The sequence below is a fragment of the Halichoerus grypus genome, chromosome 1 (assembly GCF_964656455.1).
Source record: "Halichoerus grypus chromosome 1, mHalGry1.hap1.1, whole genome shotgun sequence".
Lineage (NCBI taxonomy): Eukaryota > Metazoa > Chordata > Mammalia > Carnivora > Phocidae > Halichoerus > Halichoerus grypus.
The window spans coordinates 197,723,437-197,741,786 of NC_135712.1; the positions used below are offsets into that span (position 1 = coordinate 197,723,437).

The following is an 18,350-nucleotide window of genomic DNA, read 5'->3' on the forward strand; positions in this document are numbered from 1 at the left end:
GGAAGGTGGGAGAGGTAACAGGCCCAGGGCATGTGTTAGGGCCAGATGTGATCTCCTGGATCCTATGGTTTCTAGGGTACTCCTCCAGAGACTGGCGGGCTGGCGTCACCCCACCCCTACCTTGCCCTATGGGCTGTGCTTAACCCGTGGTGTATTTAAATCTTTGTGGTAACTCTCCTATGAGCCCTCCCTGGAATGACCTTGTTCTCTGTGTGGTGGGATGAGGACGTTGAGGTACCTTTTCAGATGCATTAGGGCAGCGGACCTTGGTCACAGCAGAGAACACCTTGGGAAGTGTGGAGAACATCTCCCTGGTATGGTTTTGCTCACCTGATCTGGCACTGCCTAAAGGAAGGGTCACAGGTTAGAACGTGGACCGAGCCTCTCCCCCGATGCCACTCCTGTTCCGTGGGTGTGGGCTGAGAATACTGGGTCCTGAGGCCACCTGTCCCTCCTGTCGGCTCACAAGTATCCCAGTGCAGCACCTTTGACTGCCTGTTCTCATGTGTCCTTCTCATACCCTATGAGGTGGCCCCAAATTATCCCCACTTTCTGGAGGAGGAAACAGACACAGACGGGTCAGAACGAGCTCAGAGTAACATCAGTGTGAAGGAGACCTGCTTAGGCTGGTGGCTCAGGTGAAGGACTCATGGGGCTTGCAAAGCCCCTGCAAAGGGGCGGAATGGTCTGAACTGGACCTGTGGGTGGGCAGTTGATGTGGAGCATGCAGCAATGAGCTTCAGATAGCATCTGTGTGCTGGAAAGATGAGGGCTGCCTCCACCAGAATCTCCACGTCCACTTCTCAGATGAGGCCCACGGGGGCAGGAAGCTGCCCCCGGCTACACAATGACTTGGTGGTGACAGCAGCGACTCATGTTCCTTCCCCTTCCTCAGGCCTCACCCAGCCTTGGGGACAGGAGGCTCTGAGATCCAGCAGCCCCCACATGGCTCACTCATGTTCCCCTCTTCCCTGGTGTCCAGAGTCCCCACATTCAGAGCAGCAACATCAAGGGCTGGCTCTTCACGGTGAAAAATAGTCTCCCTGCAGGCTTCTTGGAGCTGCTGGACTCCCTCGGTGCATTTAAACTACAACCCGCTCTCCTCCCTGGCCGCCCAACAGTACGTGAGGAGAGCCTGGGCCACCAGGTCTAGGCTTCAAAGGGAATCACAGGCTTACTCTGGTTCCTAGTCTCTGTTTCTCCTCCAGTGAAGATCGGGTTCTGAAGGAGTGGCTGCTACGGGTCACGCCCAGGTCACTCGGCGCTGGGCTGTCCCAGCACTGGGGAGGGGGGCCCTCCTGACACCTCTCTCCTCTCTGCACACAGGATGCAGCACTGGGCCCGGCGCCTGGAGCAAGAGATCGATGGCGTGATGCGGATCTTTGGGGGTGTCCAACAGCTCCGTGAGGTAAGCCCGGTGCTCTTTGCTTTCTGCTCAGGGACCCTCTTCTGAGTAGGAATGGGAGAAGGGCTTCAGAAATAAGGAGTGAGGTTGGCCACTGCTGGTCCCAGTGGGGCAGGTGGGGAAATTATTAGAAAAACAGCCACTCCTCCAGGACTTGGCCTGCTCTTTCTGGTACTGAGCACTAGCCAGTGAACTCTGATGTCGGGGTGTTGGGCTTTCAAGTTTTTTTTAAAAAAAGATTTTATTTATTTATTTGAGAAAGAGAGAGAGAAGGCAAATGGGGGGAGGAGCAGAAGGAGAGGGACAAGCAGACTCTGCATTGAGCGTGGAGCCCGACGCGGGGCTCAATCCCACGACGCCGAGATCATGGCCTGAGCCGAAATCAAGTGTCGGATGCCTCACTGACTGAGCCACTCGGGCGCCCCAGAATTTCAGGGTTTTACGTGGGTGAGGTCTGTGTCTGAGGTAGCCCCTGAGGCAGGGGGCCAGGCCCTGGAGGGTGCAGTGGGTGCGGTTGCGCACAGAGGTTGAGGAACCGTCCACACGATGAGTGGGGCGGCCAGGCCGACGACAGCGGAGCGTGGCGCTGGCCGCTCAGGGCGCTGTAGCAGGAGACGGGTTGAAAGCCTGTGCTTGGCAAGTTGAGGGATCAGGGCAGGAGGGGTGATTGATTAGGCGCGAGCGACCACATTCATCCTCGGAGATTATGTTAATGTTTGAAATAGTGATGTGAAGAGCAGGCCATCCGTCACCCCCAGAAGGCTGCAAAATGTGTCGCTGTCAGGTCCCTGAGCCGTCGCTCTTTATATGGAAATGCAGAGGCTCGGAGAGCTGAGCTCTTGGAGTGCTTGGGTGGGACTTCCAGGGACCTGGGGGTACTTTGAGGAGCTCTTGCTGGAGGCTTGGGCCAGCACGCCCGACCAGAACCGAGCAGGGGAGTAACAGGGCTCTCCTGCCGATGGTTGTCCGGGAACAGCAGAGTAAACAGAGTTTCTGTAGGTGATTCAGCCAAGAGGCCAGGTCTGGACCCTCTTCGTGACATCCTTCTTGTTCAGCGCTGGGATCAGCAGGTGAATGGGGAAGCTACCATGGGGTCTTAGCCTTGGTCCTTCCCCCCTGCTTAGCTTGGGGCAGGTACCCAGGAAATGGGGCTGGCGGTGAGTACGTCGCCACTGGCTGTGGATGGGGCTGTCCCTCCGGCACAGATGCAGCTGATCAGGGCTGGCTAACAAGGTGGCAGCGTGACGGGGAGCGGGAGTCCGGGTCTGGAGGTCTCAGCCCCCAGCTTGCTGGGTATCCTCCCCCTAGTGGCCCAGTCTCTCTGAACCTCCCTGCCCTAATTGCTGGGCTTGAATTGCAGTAACCCCCATCCCACTCTTCCCGTGAACTCTCAATGACTCAGCCGTACTTGGAGGCCAGCAGAGCTTTCCAGAGAAGGCTCTGTAGGAAAAGCTGTTCCAGAACAGAAGTGAGTTTATGCTCAGGAGTTGTACCCGGCACGGACTAGGTTCTAAGTGGGTGCTGCCGAGTGTAACAGTGTAGGTTAATGAAGAAGTGATAGTACCCTGGAACGTGCATCGTGTGCCTTTCCAAGTCTTGTATTGGAACATAAGACGACCATAAGTAGTTAACTACGCACCTCCGGTCAAGAATCTTCCGTGCTTTGAATTCCCAGCTTGAGGACATTGTTTATTTTATAGTCATGGGCAACTCAGACCCCGAAAGTTTGCCAGTAAGAAGATAATGCACACATTTTCATACATGAGATTTGGTTCTGTCTGAACCATTGAGCTCCCTGGCTGGTGAGAACCAGAGATGGAAGCCCAGCTCAGCATCCCCACTGTGTGCTGCTGGGCGAGTCCCCGACCCTCTCTGATCCTCACTCTTGGTCTGTGGCGTGTCTGGGAGATCTGGCTGGAGGATGAGGTGATGAGAATAACAGTGGATGGGCTGACACAGATACACCCCCTTTTCTAGAAATTTGACTTTCCCTCACTGATCGGAGTTTTCACTCCGAGGACCTGTTGGCCCCTCCCTTTCTGATGGGAGGTGAGTGATTCCAGACACTTTCCTCGGTGAGCACATCTTCCCCCACCCCCACCCGGCCAGCCACAACCAGAGTCATGCAGCTGGCTGTGGCAGCCCTGGGGCTTGGACCAGGGCTCCTGACTCCTGTCCCCTGCCTGCTCCTCCCCTACGGGCACCTCTTGGAAGGCTGGGCAGGATGAGCCTGGGGAAGTGGGGAGCTGGGCTGGAGCAGGGGCTGTGCTTGGTGCGGCGGTGGCCAGCCTGGCCACAGTCAGAGAAGTGCTGACCTGGCGTTCCTGGCTGGCTCCTCCTGGCATCCCTCTGCCTGCCGACGGCTGCCAGCTCCCCGGCGGCTCTCTGTCCTGCTCCAGTTTTTTCTCACCGGCTTCCTCAGCCTCTTACTTCCCGCTGACAGCTCTGGGGCTGCTTCTTGGCGCCTGGCACTCTGGTGAGGTGGGCGGCAGGAAAGCAGGTAAAGAATTCCAGAGGAAAAGGACAATCCCACAGGAGCAGGAGGGAGCCAACCTCCCCGCCCCCTACAAGCCACCCCAGACCTGACTAAGTCACCATGGCTCTCCTTCAGATGCACATGAGAGGGCCTGTGTGGCCAGCCCCTGCCCAGCAATGATGGGTTGGGAGGATGCTTACAGCAGAGCCCTGACCCAACTGCGGATGCTCCCGGGGATCCCGGCACCAGCTCCACCAAGCTGACAGCCTTAGGCCTCCCTGAGCTGATTCTGTGCTCCCCCCAAACACCCTGCAGTTGGGGTGTCCTGGTATCTGGGCCCCCTTGGCCTTCCTCCCCTGCATGGCTGCCCTCTGCCCCTACCCTGGTCCTAGAGGCCGCCCCACTCCCAGAAGCGGGGCGCCCCAAGAGCTGGTAGTGGCAGGAGTCCAGAAACTACAGACAGTGGCATATGGGAGCATTTTCCTCGCCTTGGCACTTTCCTCCTCCCGACCACAGCCCCGTGGAGGCATGGCTGCGTGCAGACCAGAGCCCACTTACAGGTTAGGAACCACAGCACACCAAGGCGGGGTGTGGGGGCTGTCTGCAAAGACCCCATCACGTTTCCTCATCTAAGCCCAGGGCCAGCACATAGTGGGTGCTCCGGCTGTGGCCTGGTGTTCACATGCCATCCCCACCCCCATGCTTAGCCAGACACTCCTGAGCCATGGCTCCCCCCAGGTACCGCAGTCCCCCTGCCAAGCCCTGGCCTATTCCTGATGTGAACAGGCCACAGAAGTGTGGGTTCTACTGTAGTCTGCCCTCTCCAGAACCCCTGGAAGCTGATCCATGTCTCCCAAGCTCCTTCTCTGCCCTCCCCCATCATCACCATATTGTCCCCATCCTTGGTGGGGCGGGGGAAGAGCAGAGAGCATATGCTTGGGCTCTGAGCTCATTTACATAATGAGGCTGATCAGGATGAATAATTCATCAGGTGCCTGGGGGTGCATGGGGGAGGACGTGGAGATGGCCGTTTTCCCCACTCTGAAGCCCAGGTCACTCTGACAGGTACAGCCAGGAACCTACTCACTTCTGACTGAGTGTCCAGTGTAGAAGGGGAACAACTCAGGGGACCTTGTGGGAAAGCAAAGCAGGAGAGATTATAGTCAGACGTGAGGAAGAACCAGTGGCTCATCAGGTGTACCATCCTGAGATGGGTTCCTGACCTGGGTGAGACACCTTCCTTGGAGGGTCTCTGAAGAAGATCCTCTCTCTGGGGTGAGGGAAGGCTTCCTGGCAAAGCTGGGCTGGGAATAGAGATCCAGGATGACCATGTCTGGGGTCCACAGGCTGCTCTCTGGAAAGTGTCAAGCCAAGCCTGGGCCTGTGGGAGCCTTTCTCAGTCCACATCAACCCTTCCTACCTCGCCTTCTCATTGGGGCAGAAATGGCTTAGAGCCCTGTCAACATCCCTGGCTGCTTCAGTTCCACGATGGCCTTAGCCCAGCTGCATGCGGCTCGTTACTCCTGTGGTCCTAAATACAAACGGGAAAACCAAGGTCCTGAGCGACTGTCTCCACTAGCCAGTCCCATCCTGGAGCCCCGACAGGCCAGTGGTAGTGGGGTTGGGGAGAAGTATCAAAGCCAGAGGTGCAGGCCTGGGGCCTGCCTGGAGGAGCTACCCTGAAGCAGCCCCTCCCCTCAGCTCCTGAGCTGCGTCTACAGAGAACAGGACCCTAGGACTCGGAGATCCCTACCCCCAAATCTCCTCCTCCACTCCCCACTGCTGTGCTTCTCTGGACAGGCATGGTGATTCAGACCGATGGTATCCATGTGTCCTCACGCTCTGGGTAGCCAGGATGGCATTTCTGAACCAGTGATGGTGGCACAGTCCCAGCCCATCTTGTCTGCCCCTGGCCATCCCAGTACCCCATCTACTTAGTGCTCCCTGGGAATGTGTAATTAATATTTGTGGAGTGCCACATCTGGAGCTGGCTCCTGGCAAGGACCAAAGTCTGGCCATGACAGGGCCCCTTCCTACATGCCTTTGAGACAGGCCTCCTACTGCCCCTCCAGCCCTCCCCCCTGGCTGGTACCACTAATTCCTGAAACTCATGCATACTCACACACTGGCTTAGGGGTGCCGGCCAAGACTGTGGTTGGCCCCCATCTGGGGTGGGTCCTCTCTGGGCATCTGGGCATTCAGGTGGGGTTAGCAGTGTCCAGGAGTGCCAGGGAAGCTCAGAACCCTAGAGGGGCTGGGGCAGAAGAGGAGGAAGGAAGCCAGGGTAGGGGGAGGTGCCAGGGAACAGAACAGCCCCTGGAGGGCCAGGAAAGGGGAATTCAAACCGTTGTGACCCCCAGACCCCACAGTCGGTCCTTCTCTCAGAGCACTGTGGTTCACATGTACCCCGAGAGGGAGGCCTGCAGCTCCCTGGCCAGGCGGACTGCCCCCTGCCCACCTCGGAGACCAGCACAGCTGTCCCAGCTGATGTGCTCCTAGTCAGATGAGGGGTGCTGAGGGAGCCCCAACCAGGCCCATCAAAGCCCCTCCCGAAGGTTCCTGGAAGCCTCAGAACCTTTGTCCTAGGGGCTCTGCTTTTGCTCCTCCCAAAGCCCCCACCCCTCCTCCAGCCACCTCCCAGTGAGGCCCAGCAGTGCCCTCCTTTCTCCTGGTGAAGATGATCAGGATGTGGGGTGCGTTGGGGTGGGGGTGGTGGGGGGCGCGGGTGTGAAATATGCTGCTGGGTAGGGATTGCTGCCGCTCGTCTCCCTAAAAACCCACATATATTATTCTTTAATGGAAAGTTAATTGTCTTATTATTCCCTCCATATGGTCCTCTTGCTCGGCACCCAGCGGGGATGCATGGGGCTGAGGAGGGGCTCCTGGGAGGGCGTCTGAAACGTGGTGAGGCCGCCACTTGAGCATAATTAGATACACAGAGGCAGATGCATGGAAGCCTGGCCGAAGCCTGCCTGGACCCCTTCTCTGTTCCCCCAGCCCAGCCTGCTCCCCACTTCTTTCTTTCCCAGGCCTGCCCTGGGGGTGGCCTCTTCTGCCCCTCCCCCACATGAGGTCTGGCAGTGCTCTCTCCTGAGCACTGTGTGGGGAGACAAGAGGCTGGGAGACCGGGAGACTGCATCCTGCTCACCCCATCCCCCCCCACACACTCTGTTGTTGCCAAAGGAGAAAATTCCATTTTTGAAGCTTTTCAAAAGCCATTTCATCAGTGGCAGGAGCTCCTGCCTGCAGGCCAGAGGACTGGCTTGGGTCTCCAACATCCCTTCCACACACCCTCCCACCAGAGAAGGAGTGCGGGGAGGTCGGTGTGGGGGGAGGGCTGCCCCGAGACACTTTGCCCAGGGGCCCTGGCTTATGTTGGCCATGCCTTCCGTGGGCACTCGCTACTGGAGCCTCCCCTACCCCAAGGGCTCCTCTAGTACCGGGCCAGTACCTGTGCCCTTCTCAGCCCCTGACCCCTCCCAGGCCTCTAGTGAGGGTGTTAGGTCGGAACAGCCGCACGGCAGGTGGAGGATGCAGTGACAGGAAAGTCCCCAGAGGAGCACGAGTGGGTGGTTGCGTCCATGGCCAATTCAGAGCCCCTTGCTCTGGAGTCTTGCAGGGGGAGGCTGGTGCAGGGAGCCCTGCCAGGAGGCTTCTGGAGTTCGGGCACAGCCTCAGTGCGGAGCTGCTCCCCAGGTGCCTGTGGAGGTTGTGGGTATGGAGGGGACAGGTCTGTGGGAGAGGCCTCTCTGGGTGGCATCAGCAGACCCATGGCTGGTGGTACCGGCATGGGAGAGGGACCACCGCAGGGCCATGGCCAAGGTCAGTTCCAGAGGATAGGGACTGGCTCAGAGCAGGAGAAAAGAATTGTGCATTCCTAAGGTGAGACCTGCCTTGAGGTCCCAGAGCTGGTAAGTGGCAGAACTGGAACTTGAACCTGGAACCTGTGCCATGCACAGCAACTCCACAGTGGGTGGTGGTGGAAAGAGTGGAGTGGGCAGGATGACCTTCCCATGCTCGGGGACCTGGAGCGTCTTGTCCTGCCTCTCTAAGTCTTGCTTCCCCCATCCGTGACATGGGGATCCGAGCACCTCTGTCTTCATGGGACACGAGAGGATCTCAAGGGACCAGGGGCAAGGAAAGGCTATGGACAGAGCCCTATAAATGTGGGGGTGCCGTTGTGCTCCCCCCCACCCCCGCTGTCAATTGCTTGTCCTTCCAGAAGTTGGTCACAGTTTGAGGAAATTCAGATGCCCATGGTGTCCCCTTTGCTTGTCTCAGCCTAGGAATTTGGAGATCCGTTTTCTTGTCCCTGCTGTCTGAGTCTGTTCCAGCTGCTATAACAGAATACCATAGGCTGGGTGCCTTATAATCAACAGAATTTCTTTCTAATGGCTGTGGAGGCTGGGAAGTCCAACATCAAGGTGTCAGCAGATCTGGTGTCTGGCGAAGGCCCACTTCATGGTTCATAGATAGCTGTCTTCTTGCTTTCCTCACATGGTGGAAGGGGGAAGGATCTCTCTGGGGTCCTTAATGAGAACACGGATCCCCTTCGGAAGGGGCTCTGCCCTAATGACCTGATTACTTCCCATAGAGCCCACCTCCAAATACCGTCATGTTGGGATTAGGTTTCAACATATGAATTTTGGGGCGACACAGATATTCAGTCTCTAGCACTGGCCGACCATGGTATCTTTTGGGAACCTTACAGGGAGAGGCAGGGCCTGAAGAAATGGGGCCCATGGACCAGGAAAAGATGGGTGGCTTCTTGAGCCAGGGACCCAGGGAGCCAGCTGCAGAGGCACCCCTAGGAGGAGGTGGGCAGTGGTGAAGGAAAGGGACCCTTATACTCCAGAAGAGGCCTGTGAGTCTGTTTCTCAAATCAGTCAGCCAGCTGGCAGCTTGTCTCCAGGCCTGGTGGGTTGGGCATGGGGCTTGACTGGCAGGAGAGTGGAAGTGGTGGGACACCACCGATCTGTGGGCCGGCCCCAGGTATTGGCCCTGGGGAGAGGTTAGTGGGTCTGAAAGTAGTGTGGCCGAGGCCAAGGCTGAGGATCACAGGTTCTTGAAGGTGGCAACTCCAGGGATCTCTGGAAGGTTCTGTGACTGGGGTCCCTCCATTTATTTTTTTTTATTTTTGTTTTTTAAGTTTATCTGTTTAAGTAATCTCTACACCCAACATGGGTCTCGAATCTACAACCCCAAGATCAAGAGTCGCAGGCTCCTCCAACCGAGCCAGCCAGGTGTGGGGTCCCTCGGTTTAAAGAAGAGACAATCTCAGTGGCAGGGTCATGCCTCGCCAGGCAGACAGAGGGCGTCTCTCTGGAAGTTTGGGTTGTGAACCCATGGCTTTGCTGCACACTCCTTCCCTAAAGTGGATGCCCCTCAATCCTTCCATTTTGGGAGCCTAAGACATCTGTCTGTCAAGCTTTCCTAAGGCAAGACACCCCCACTCCTCCCCCCACACACAGCAGGACTATTCTGATGAACACCCTGGCTCTCCCTTGGGGTCCCCAGAGAGGCTGGCCTGGTAGCAGGACAGTGGGGGGGGGGTCAGCTCCAATGGGGGCCCAGTATTTGCAGAGTATTGAGAAGAGGCCAGGGTCTGCTCCCCTCCCTGCTGGCCTCTGCATCTGTCTCTGGAGAGCAGTGGGGCCGCATGTCCAGAGCCAGGGGCCGGTCTGGATGATCAAGGGTGGGAGATGGGGGTTGGGGGTAGAGGGTGGAATGGGTTTCCATGCTGGGCCTCCGGGTATGGCCAACCCGATCTGCATTCCTCCCTGCTCCTCCACCCCCATCCATTGCTGGATCGGTGGCAGCCATGGGGACACTTGCCTGAAATTTGTGGAGCCCCAAGCATTTGGCAGAGGCAGAGAAGTAATTGGTTCTGACAAAGCACAGCCAGCCTCAGGGGCAACATGAGCACCATTTACCACGACCAGGCAGGAGACAGAGGCTCAGCCTGGCCTGCCTCCACCTTCTCTGAGCATGGCTCTCCTCTCCTTGTGAGCAAAGATCTAGAGTTTGGAGAAGGTTGCAGAGCCCCAAACCTCCTGTCTTTCACATACTTCTCTCCCAGCCCTGGGACCTGGTGGCTCTGCAGGGCAGCTGGCTGGCTACTTGCATGTGTGTGTGTGTGTGTGTGTGTGTTGGGGGGGATCCTGGATAGACTCCTCAGCCCACTGCTTGTCCATCCTTGGGTTCTCAGGAAACCCCAAGGCTCAAGCATCCTGGCCTGAGGGTGTGGGGTTGGGGGCTGGGCCCCATCTGAGAGGTCATACAGTCTGGGTGGAGAAGCAGGCTGCACACACATGGAGGGCACATATACATGCACACCTGTGGCATGCAGACTTGCATATATGTGCCCCTGAGGCTGGCCAGGGGTAGGTGCTTAGCTAGTAACTGTTCAGTGGATAGATAGGCAAAGCGGCAGGCATCGAGGACTGAGAAGGGGGAGACCAGGGCTCTGACTGTCCCACAGGACCATGGGAACCCCCCGGCCCCACATGGGGAAACAGATCCAGTGCATCAAGGTGGAGCTTCAGTGCCAGATGCCCTGGGAGCAGTAGGCTTGCATGGGATCTGCCAGGCTTGGCCCCACATCCAGGGTCCCCGATTGCTCTTTGTGAGAAAATGGAGAGTGTGGGGGCCTTGAAGAAGGGCCCAAGAGAAGAGCCTGCTGCAAGGTGTGTTGCCACCCAGATGTCAGGCTGGGGCGGGGGAGGCTGGGCTGTTCCCAGAGGACTTGAAGGCCTGGCCAAGGTATGTGGCCTGCGCAGGGGGAACGGAGAGCCTTTGGGCCTCCCAGCCATCCCTGTACCCTCCCCTGTCCCCACTAGACATCCCAGCTTCTCTCCCTAGTCCACTTGCCATTCTCCTCACTCACCCCCATCCCCTCCAGGCCTCACCCCAGTTTTAAACCCAGCCCACAGCTCCCTCCACCAGGAAGCCCTCCAGGGCTTACCCTGAGGCCAGTAGTATCCAGCGCTCCCCACTCCCTTCTGCTTTTGCACCCTTTGGGTATGCACAGAAGGCAGGAGCTGCCAGGAGCCTTGGGTGGACATCATATGGGGTAGGGAGATCATGACCAGAAGGCAGGGTCATGCCCAGGCCTCCCCGGAGTCCACCTGAACATGCGCAGTCAGACCTAGAAGGCAAGCAGGCCACCCCCGCCCCGTGATTATTAGTCCCCTGGCTCACTGGGAGACACCTCTCTGACCTGGGGAAGCTCGTGTAAGTAGAGCACGGCTGACCACCCGTGGGAGAGAGAGGACAGGAGCGTGATGCCGAGTGTGGGAAGGGGACTGTGTGTGCGCCTGGGAGAGAACCTGCAAATCTGCATGTGTGCTCCGTGTGGGGGCGCAACAGTGCGTGTGCGTGTGCTCGGGAGAGCATGGGGGCTTCGTGGGGGGTGTGGTCAGGCAAGTGTGTACACGCACACGCGCATATGTGGCTGAGCTCTGCGTGGGGGTGTGAGCGGGCACACTCAGCAGGGTGGGACGGTGAGGAGGCAGATGCCAGGAGCTCTGTGTCACCCGAGCAGGCGAGAACTGCTTAACTGGTTAATTAGTGAAGCTGAGAAATCTCAGTTGTGGGTGAGGAGCTCACATTCACGCACACACGCCATGTTCCCGTGCGTGGTAAACATCCCCCCGAGTGACTCTGCCACCACTGCAGGGGGACAAGGTGCCAGTCGGCTGTGGATCTGTGTCCTCGCCCCCCGTGTGTCTGCATCCCGGCATGGCCCCTCTCTGGAGAGCACAGGCCTTGTGCAGGCTGTCCTCGTGGTCCTCAGTCCAGTGCTCGGAAAGGCTGGGTGGTGCGGCCGCGGAGACATTGTTCCCATTTGACAGGTGAGGGAGCTGTGGCGCTGAAGGGGCGTGCACCTGAAGGAGCCTCCTTTCCAGGTCTTGGGCATCGTGGGGAGGGAGAGGCGGCGAACCGTTTGGGTGCCTGTGGGCTTAGAGCAGAGCTAGAGCTTTCTGCGGCCCAGGATTAGACCTCTCCCGCTTCAAACCGCCAGGTGCTTTGTCACCAGCCAGCTTCCTGCATACGCCCTGCAGTCAGGCCTGGGGCCTGATCCCCCCGGAGAAGCCTGCTGAACACCTCCCCTCTGCCAGCCTCCCACGCACCGCAGCTCCCGCAGCGCCGCCCCCCCCCCCGTGTCTCCCCGTGTGTGTGTGTGTGTGTGTGTCTGTCTGTCTGTCTGTCTGTCTGTGATGGTGGCTGCCCCCATTCTGAATCCTCCATCCGAGTGCAGCTCTGAGGCGCTAATGGGGTTGGTCGGGCTTGGCTTTGAGGCCCAGAGCATCCTGGGTGCCAGCTCCCCACTTTCCCACTGCCCCACAGACCCCGGGCCCTGCTCCTGCCTGTGTCGCCTTTGCTCAGGGAGACCTAGAAGCTGGGTCAAGTGGCAGCCACTTGCCTCTTGATCAGGTGCTGACGGAGGAGCTTTCATTATGCTCCATCTACAGGCACAGAATAAATTGGTGTGCAGTGAATGTATTCTTTTTAAAGAGGGACGTTCACACTGGGGAAAACTTTTAAAAAGAACATTTATATAAAAAGCAATTACCATGCCAGTAATTTTTATGTATTCTCCCCCTTCCATCGCTGCCTTTGTGTTTGAACGTGACCGCCTCCTGGGCAGCTGCAGCCTAGCTCCCCGGCCTCGGGCTACAGCTTCCCGCCTGCTGGAGTGCCTCCTCCTCCGGGAAGGCTCCGGATGCAGGGCCCCGGGCCCAGCAGGGCTGCAGGCTCCAGAGCACGGCTGGGTGGATTTATGTTCAAAACTCGGGTGCTTTGGAAATTTCCTCCTGCGTGCATCTCTGTCCCAAGGTTGCTCCAATTCCAGGGCCCCTCTTGGCAGCACTGAGCACTTAGAGGCACCTGCTTCCCAGCAGCGCTGAGGCCCGTCTGTGACGGGGGAGGCGGTGGTGTGGGAACAGGTATTTTCTCTCCCGAGGAGCCACTAACGGGCACCCTGCTCCCCCAGCCATTATTGCTCTCACACTTGATGCATTATGTAAATTGTCTCTGTTGCTAAGTGGTGGAGGAGCTGCTCAGGGGGAACGGAGGTCTGGAGACTTCTGGCGGGGGCGGGGGGGGCGGGAGGCAGGAGACTGGCCCTGAAGACTCACTGCGTCTGGCAGCCCCCCAGCTCAGACTAGGACCTCCAGGCCTTGCACACTGTCACCCCATCTTTGTGAGGGTGCTGGCTGTACCCCCCAGCAGATTGGGGCTCCCGGGAGGCCGGGGAGATCTCCCATTGGACAGGGCCATCAGATTCAGCCTTTGCCTCTCACCTCAAACTGGCTCCCAGGGTAGGGCACGTGCCCCTCTGCTGCCCAAGGAGGCATGCCTCTGCCACCCGCACGAGCCTCACCCACAGCATATATGCCCCCAGGGCCTCCTGAGAAACCCTTGGCAGAGCTGGAAAAGGTCGTGTCCGTCCGTGGGGCTGGGTAACCCACCGCCTGCCTCCTGGGGTCCTTGGGGCTCCTTTTGCAGTGAGGCACGATGAGACACTTAAGGGGCATGAAGGTTCCTGGGTGGAACAAGGCCTGGATGATGGAGGGGGCTCTCCCATGGTACTTGCCTGGCTTTCAGTCTTCCCTTTCGAGACACAGATCAGGAGGTCTGGGTCCAATGTCTCGTTCTCCGTTCTCCAAGGGCTCCGGATTTCCTCCAGCTGAGCCCAGCTCTCATCTGAGCTTGTACTTTGTATGCAGCTCCTCCGTGCGGGTCTCACACCTGCCCTCCCTCCCTCCCTGGGACTGGGGGGCCCCTTGGGATGGACGTTTGTCCAGTGTAAGGAGGCCAGTGGGTTGAGGAGTTGCAGGTTTTCGCATTTGCAGGAAAATTTTGTGATGAGTTGGGGATTCCGGGGAGGGGGTGAAAATTTGCACAGACGTGTGTAGCTCACCCAGCCCCACTTCTCAGGCAGTCCCTTCCCTCCACAGCCCTCCCCAAGCATGGCTGCCTGTGAGTCTGGATGACTCACCCCGGCGCCTGCCGCTTTAAACAGAGGTCGGGGCGAAGGTAGTGAGTGTACCATGCTGCACAGACGTTGTGCAAGACATATAGCTTCCTCCCCACCGGCATTGTCCCCCACTGTGGACTGTTGTCCCTCAACTTGCTTTCTGATACCCCCAGCTTTGAGGAAATGTAGACGTGGGAATGAGGGGTCACCCACACCGAGGTCACCAATACTAAACGGGTGTTTTCGCTAAGGAACCAGGTCTATGTACTCAGCTGATCTGGGAATTGAAACCTCAGACTGTCCTCATTTGCTGGAAGAATAAACACAGGTGGTGGTGATGTCAACAGAGCATCATATCAGCTCTGCCCTTTGGGGGCCCCTGACTCCTCTGCCTACAGTATCCTTTCTCCTTTCTACCTTCTCCCACATTTCCCTCCTTTCTCCCTTTCTTAATATTATTTTCTTTTTCTTACCCTTCTAGATGGATTTTTACTTTTTTTTAAAGATTTTATTTGGGGCACCTGGGGGCTCAGTCATTAAGCGTCTGCCTTCGGCTCAGGTCATGATCCCAGGGTCCTGGGATCGAGCCCCCCATCGGGCTCCCTGCTCAGCGGGAGGCCTGCTTCTCCCTCTCCCTCTCTGCCTGCTTGTGTTCCCTCTCTCACTGTGTCTCTCTCTGTTAAATAAATAAAATCTTTAAACAAAAAAAATAAATAAAGATTTTACTTATTTGAGAGAGAGCGAGAGAGATCACAGAGGGAGAAGCAGAGGGAGAAGCAGGCTCCCCGCTGAGCAGGGAGCCCGATGCGGGGCTCGATCCCAGGACCCTGGGATCATGACCTGAGCCAAAGGCAGATGCTTAACCGACTGAGCCACCCAGGCGCCCCTCGAGATGGATTTTTAAAATCAGCATCTTATGTGCACACATTGTACAATGTGCCGTAGTTTTACCAGGCGTGTGTGTTGGGGTGCAACAGCCCCTCCTCTCCACTTCCAACTCCCCAGAGGCTGTCACTTTCTAATCTCAGAGCTCCGTATCTCTAAATGACATACTTAAGTCCCTACTTCATGATTGTTCCATTTTAGGCATTATCCATGGACATGAGCTGGGGGAGAGGAGCACTTAGCACTCCCTGTCTTCCCATGCACAGCCCCGTCCCTCACCCTCCCATCCCCATCACAGGGTCCTTCAGGTGGGTCAGGACTCGGGGTTGACATTGTCCTCACTTGGGCAAATGCTCTTCAGAACTGTAACTCAGAGTACACACTTTGGGGTGCAATTTTTACATTTTTTTCTGCAGGTTAACAACTGTCTGGTGTCTGCTTCATTTTCTGTGAACCTTTGCTAACACTGCTCCAAAGTTCCTGCCCTTCTCTCTGACCTCCTGTCATGCATGCAGATGTATCTGGGGTTCTGTCCAATAAATCGCCCAGGGAAGTCTTACCTGAAGCCCCCCTACTTGCTCCTGTGAACAGCGCCTGCTCTCCCAGCCGGCTGCTCAGACTGTGCCTGGGATTTCCCTCACCAGTCATCTGGGTTGGAATCCCTGATTCCTGGACCCCTTGGTTTCCGATTTGCTCCCTCATTTGGGTAGAGAAGATTTTCAGTTGGCTTCTTGAGGAACGGTACATGGGAGCTAGACTTTTGAGACTTCCATGTCTCAGAAAGCTTGCCCTCTCCCCCACAGTTGGCAGAGGTTGATGTTGGGCGTGCAAGTTCAGGGTGGAAACCATTTTCCTCAGCGTTCCTAAGGCAGTGCTCCGTATCTTCCAGCTTCTTGAGTTGCTCTGGAGAGATCCAGAGTTCATGTGGATTCCCAATCCATTGTACATGACCTGATTTTTATCTCTAGAAACTTTCTCCCTATGCCCAGTGTTCAGAAATTCCACATTGCTATACCTTAGTGGGATTTATTTTCACTCCTCACCACTCAGTAGACACTTCAAGCTGGATACTTGCGTCCTTCAGTTCTGGAAAGTTTTCTTGAATGATTTCTTTGATTGTTTCCTCCCTAATATTTTCTCTGCTTTCTAGAACCTTTAACTCAGACCTTTTTCTTTTTTCCTCTTTTTTCTCTGATTTTCCATCTCTGTGTTTGTTTGTTTGTTAATCAAAGGAGAATTTCTTTTTTTTTTTTTAAAGATTTTATTTATTTATCTGACAGATAGAGAGACAGCGAGAGAGGGAACACAAGCGGGGGGAGTGGGAGAGGGAGAAGCAGGCTTCCCGCTGAGCAGGGAGCCCGATGCGGGGCTCAATCCCAGGACCCTGGGATCATGACCTGAGCCGAAGGCAGACACTTAACAACTGAGCCACCCAGGCGCCCCTCAAAGGAGATTTCTTAATTTTATCTCCCAACCTCTCTATCAAGTTTTTTTAAAGATTTTATTTATTTGAGAGAGAGAGCACAAAAGGAGAGGGAGAGGGAGAAGCAGACTCCCTGCTGAGCAGAGAGCCCAGTGTGGGACTCCCAGGACCCTGAGATCATGACTTGAGCCAAAGGCAGATGCTCAACCCACTGAGCCACCCAGACTCCCACCTTCCTATCAAGTTATACGTTTTGTTACCATGTTTTTGATTTCTAGGATCTCTTTTTAGTCCTTTTAAAGAATAACATCTAGCTCTTGTTTCATTGTTACCACAATGTCTGTTAGCTCTCTGAGGATGATCGTATTATAGCTTTAAAAAAAAAAAAAAAAACTCCTTTAGGGGCCTCTGGCTGGCTCAGTCTGTAGAGCATGTGACTCCTGATCTAGGGGCCATGAGTTCAAGCCCCATATTGGGCACAGAGCCTACTTAAGCGCACACACACACACACACACACAGAAACTCCTTTATTTTGAGATAATTTTAGACTTACGGAGAAGTTGACAAAATAGCACAGAAATTCCCAACGCTTCACCCAGTTTCCTCTAACATTATCATCTTGCATAACCATAGTACAAGTACCAAAGCTAAGGAGGAATTGACGTTGGTACATTACTGCTAACCAAAGGGAAGATTGTATTTGGCTTTCACCAGGTTTTGCACTAATGTCCTTTTTCTGTACCAGGATCCCATACTGCATTTCGTTGTCATATCTCCTTAGGCTCCTCCAATCCGTGACAGTTTTGGGGTCTCTTTCATGATCTTGACACTTTTTAAAAAGTACTTGTCAGTTATTTTGTTTGATATCCCTCAATTTGTGTTTGATGTTTTCCTGTGAGTGGACTGAGGTTATGCATTTTTAGGAAGAACGCCATTGGAATGATGTGTCCTTCTCAGTGTATTATATCAGGCACTGCATAATGTCAGTATGATCGGTGATGCTAATTTTGATCGTTTGATTAAGGTGGGGTCTGCTTCCTTCCCCCACTGCAAAGTTGCTATTTTCCCTTTGTAATTAATAAATTTCTTGGGAGATGCTTGGAGGTTATACAAATATCTTGATCCTCTCAAACTTTTGTTCACTCTTATTAAAATCCGTTGGTGGGTCTTGCCTGCAGCTGTTATTACTGTGGTGTTCTAATGGTGCTTTCCTATTCTCTCATTCCTTCTCCATTTATTAATCAGAATTCTTCTGTAAGGAAAAACTGTCCTTTCTCGCCTGTTTTACTTATTTATTCAATTATTTATATCTGTATTGACTCATGAATACTTACTCTGTGGGCTATAATTCACTATTGTCATTATTTATTTTCTTGCTCGAATTATTCCAGCTTTGGCCATTGGGAGCTCTTCCAGGTTGGTTCCTCTGCCCTTTTGACATACTTCTGTCCTTATTCGAGCACTTGCTTACTTTCTGTTGCCCCAAGATACTCCATGCTCGTCTTGTATCTTCCCTGGAATCGCCCACTTCTCCAAGGAGTTCTGATCCCATTTATTGGCAAATGGTATTTAGAAATTAAGATCTGTGTGCCGAGTGTGCTCATGGCTCCTGGGGTGATACCTGGTATCAGGTACAGAGGAGGGAATTTAAGGAGAAGGCAGAAAGGCAGGGGGCTCAACAGGGAACCTCGGCCCTCTCATGATCACAACCGGGAAATGGGAAATATATGTGTGTCTGCTACCCATGTGTACACACATATCTGTGAGTAACTTTATCTATCTGTATAGATATTCCAAACTGTGGCTCAGTACCGAAACCCCTGGGTCCCGTCCAGTGCGACAGGCTCATTCAAGTCTTCCTCCTTTCCTCTTTGATGACTTCCTTCTCCCAACAGTGAGAAACCCGGTTCTCATTATCTATAATATATTTACTTATTTCTTCAACCCTAGCATGCACAATTTATGGCATTTTTTTACACTTCCATGTCCTTATGTAGCCCAGGTTCCTCCAGGTACTTTTTGTTTGCTTTGGTCTCTAACTCCTATGTGCCTGTCTCCCCTCTATGTTTGAGGTTCCATGTGATCTACTCGTATTCAAGCAGACAGGAGATTATGTGATAGGAATTGAGAAGTGGGGCTCACAACTCTCTGAGCCTCATCAAAACACCACCAGAGAGTG

General features: G+C 55.2%; 1 protein-coding gene across 7 annotated transcripts in view; it reads left to right on the forward strand.

Moving 5' to 3' along the window:
• Window positions 1-18,350, forward strand: part of CACNA2D2 (calcium voltage-gated channel auxiliary subunit alpha2delta 2) — a 141,532-nt gene that overhangs the window by 25,323 nt on the left and 97,859 nt on the right. For all 7 annotated transcript variants that reach the window (XM_078077781.1, XM_078077775.1, XM_078077779.1 and 4 more), the window contains exon 2: window positions 1,327-1,408. In XM_078077781.1, the coding sequence (XP_077933907.1) occupies window positions 1,328-1,408 (81 nt within the window). In that variant the 5' untranslated portion in view covers window position 1,327. The remainder of the gene's footprint in view (window positions 1-1,326; window positions 1,409-18,350) is intronic.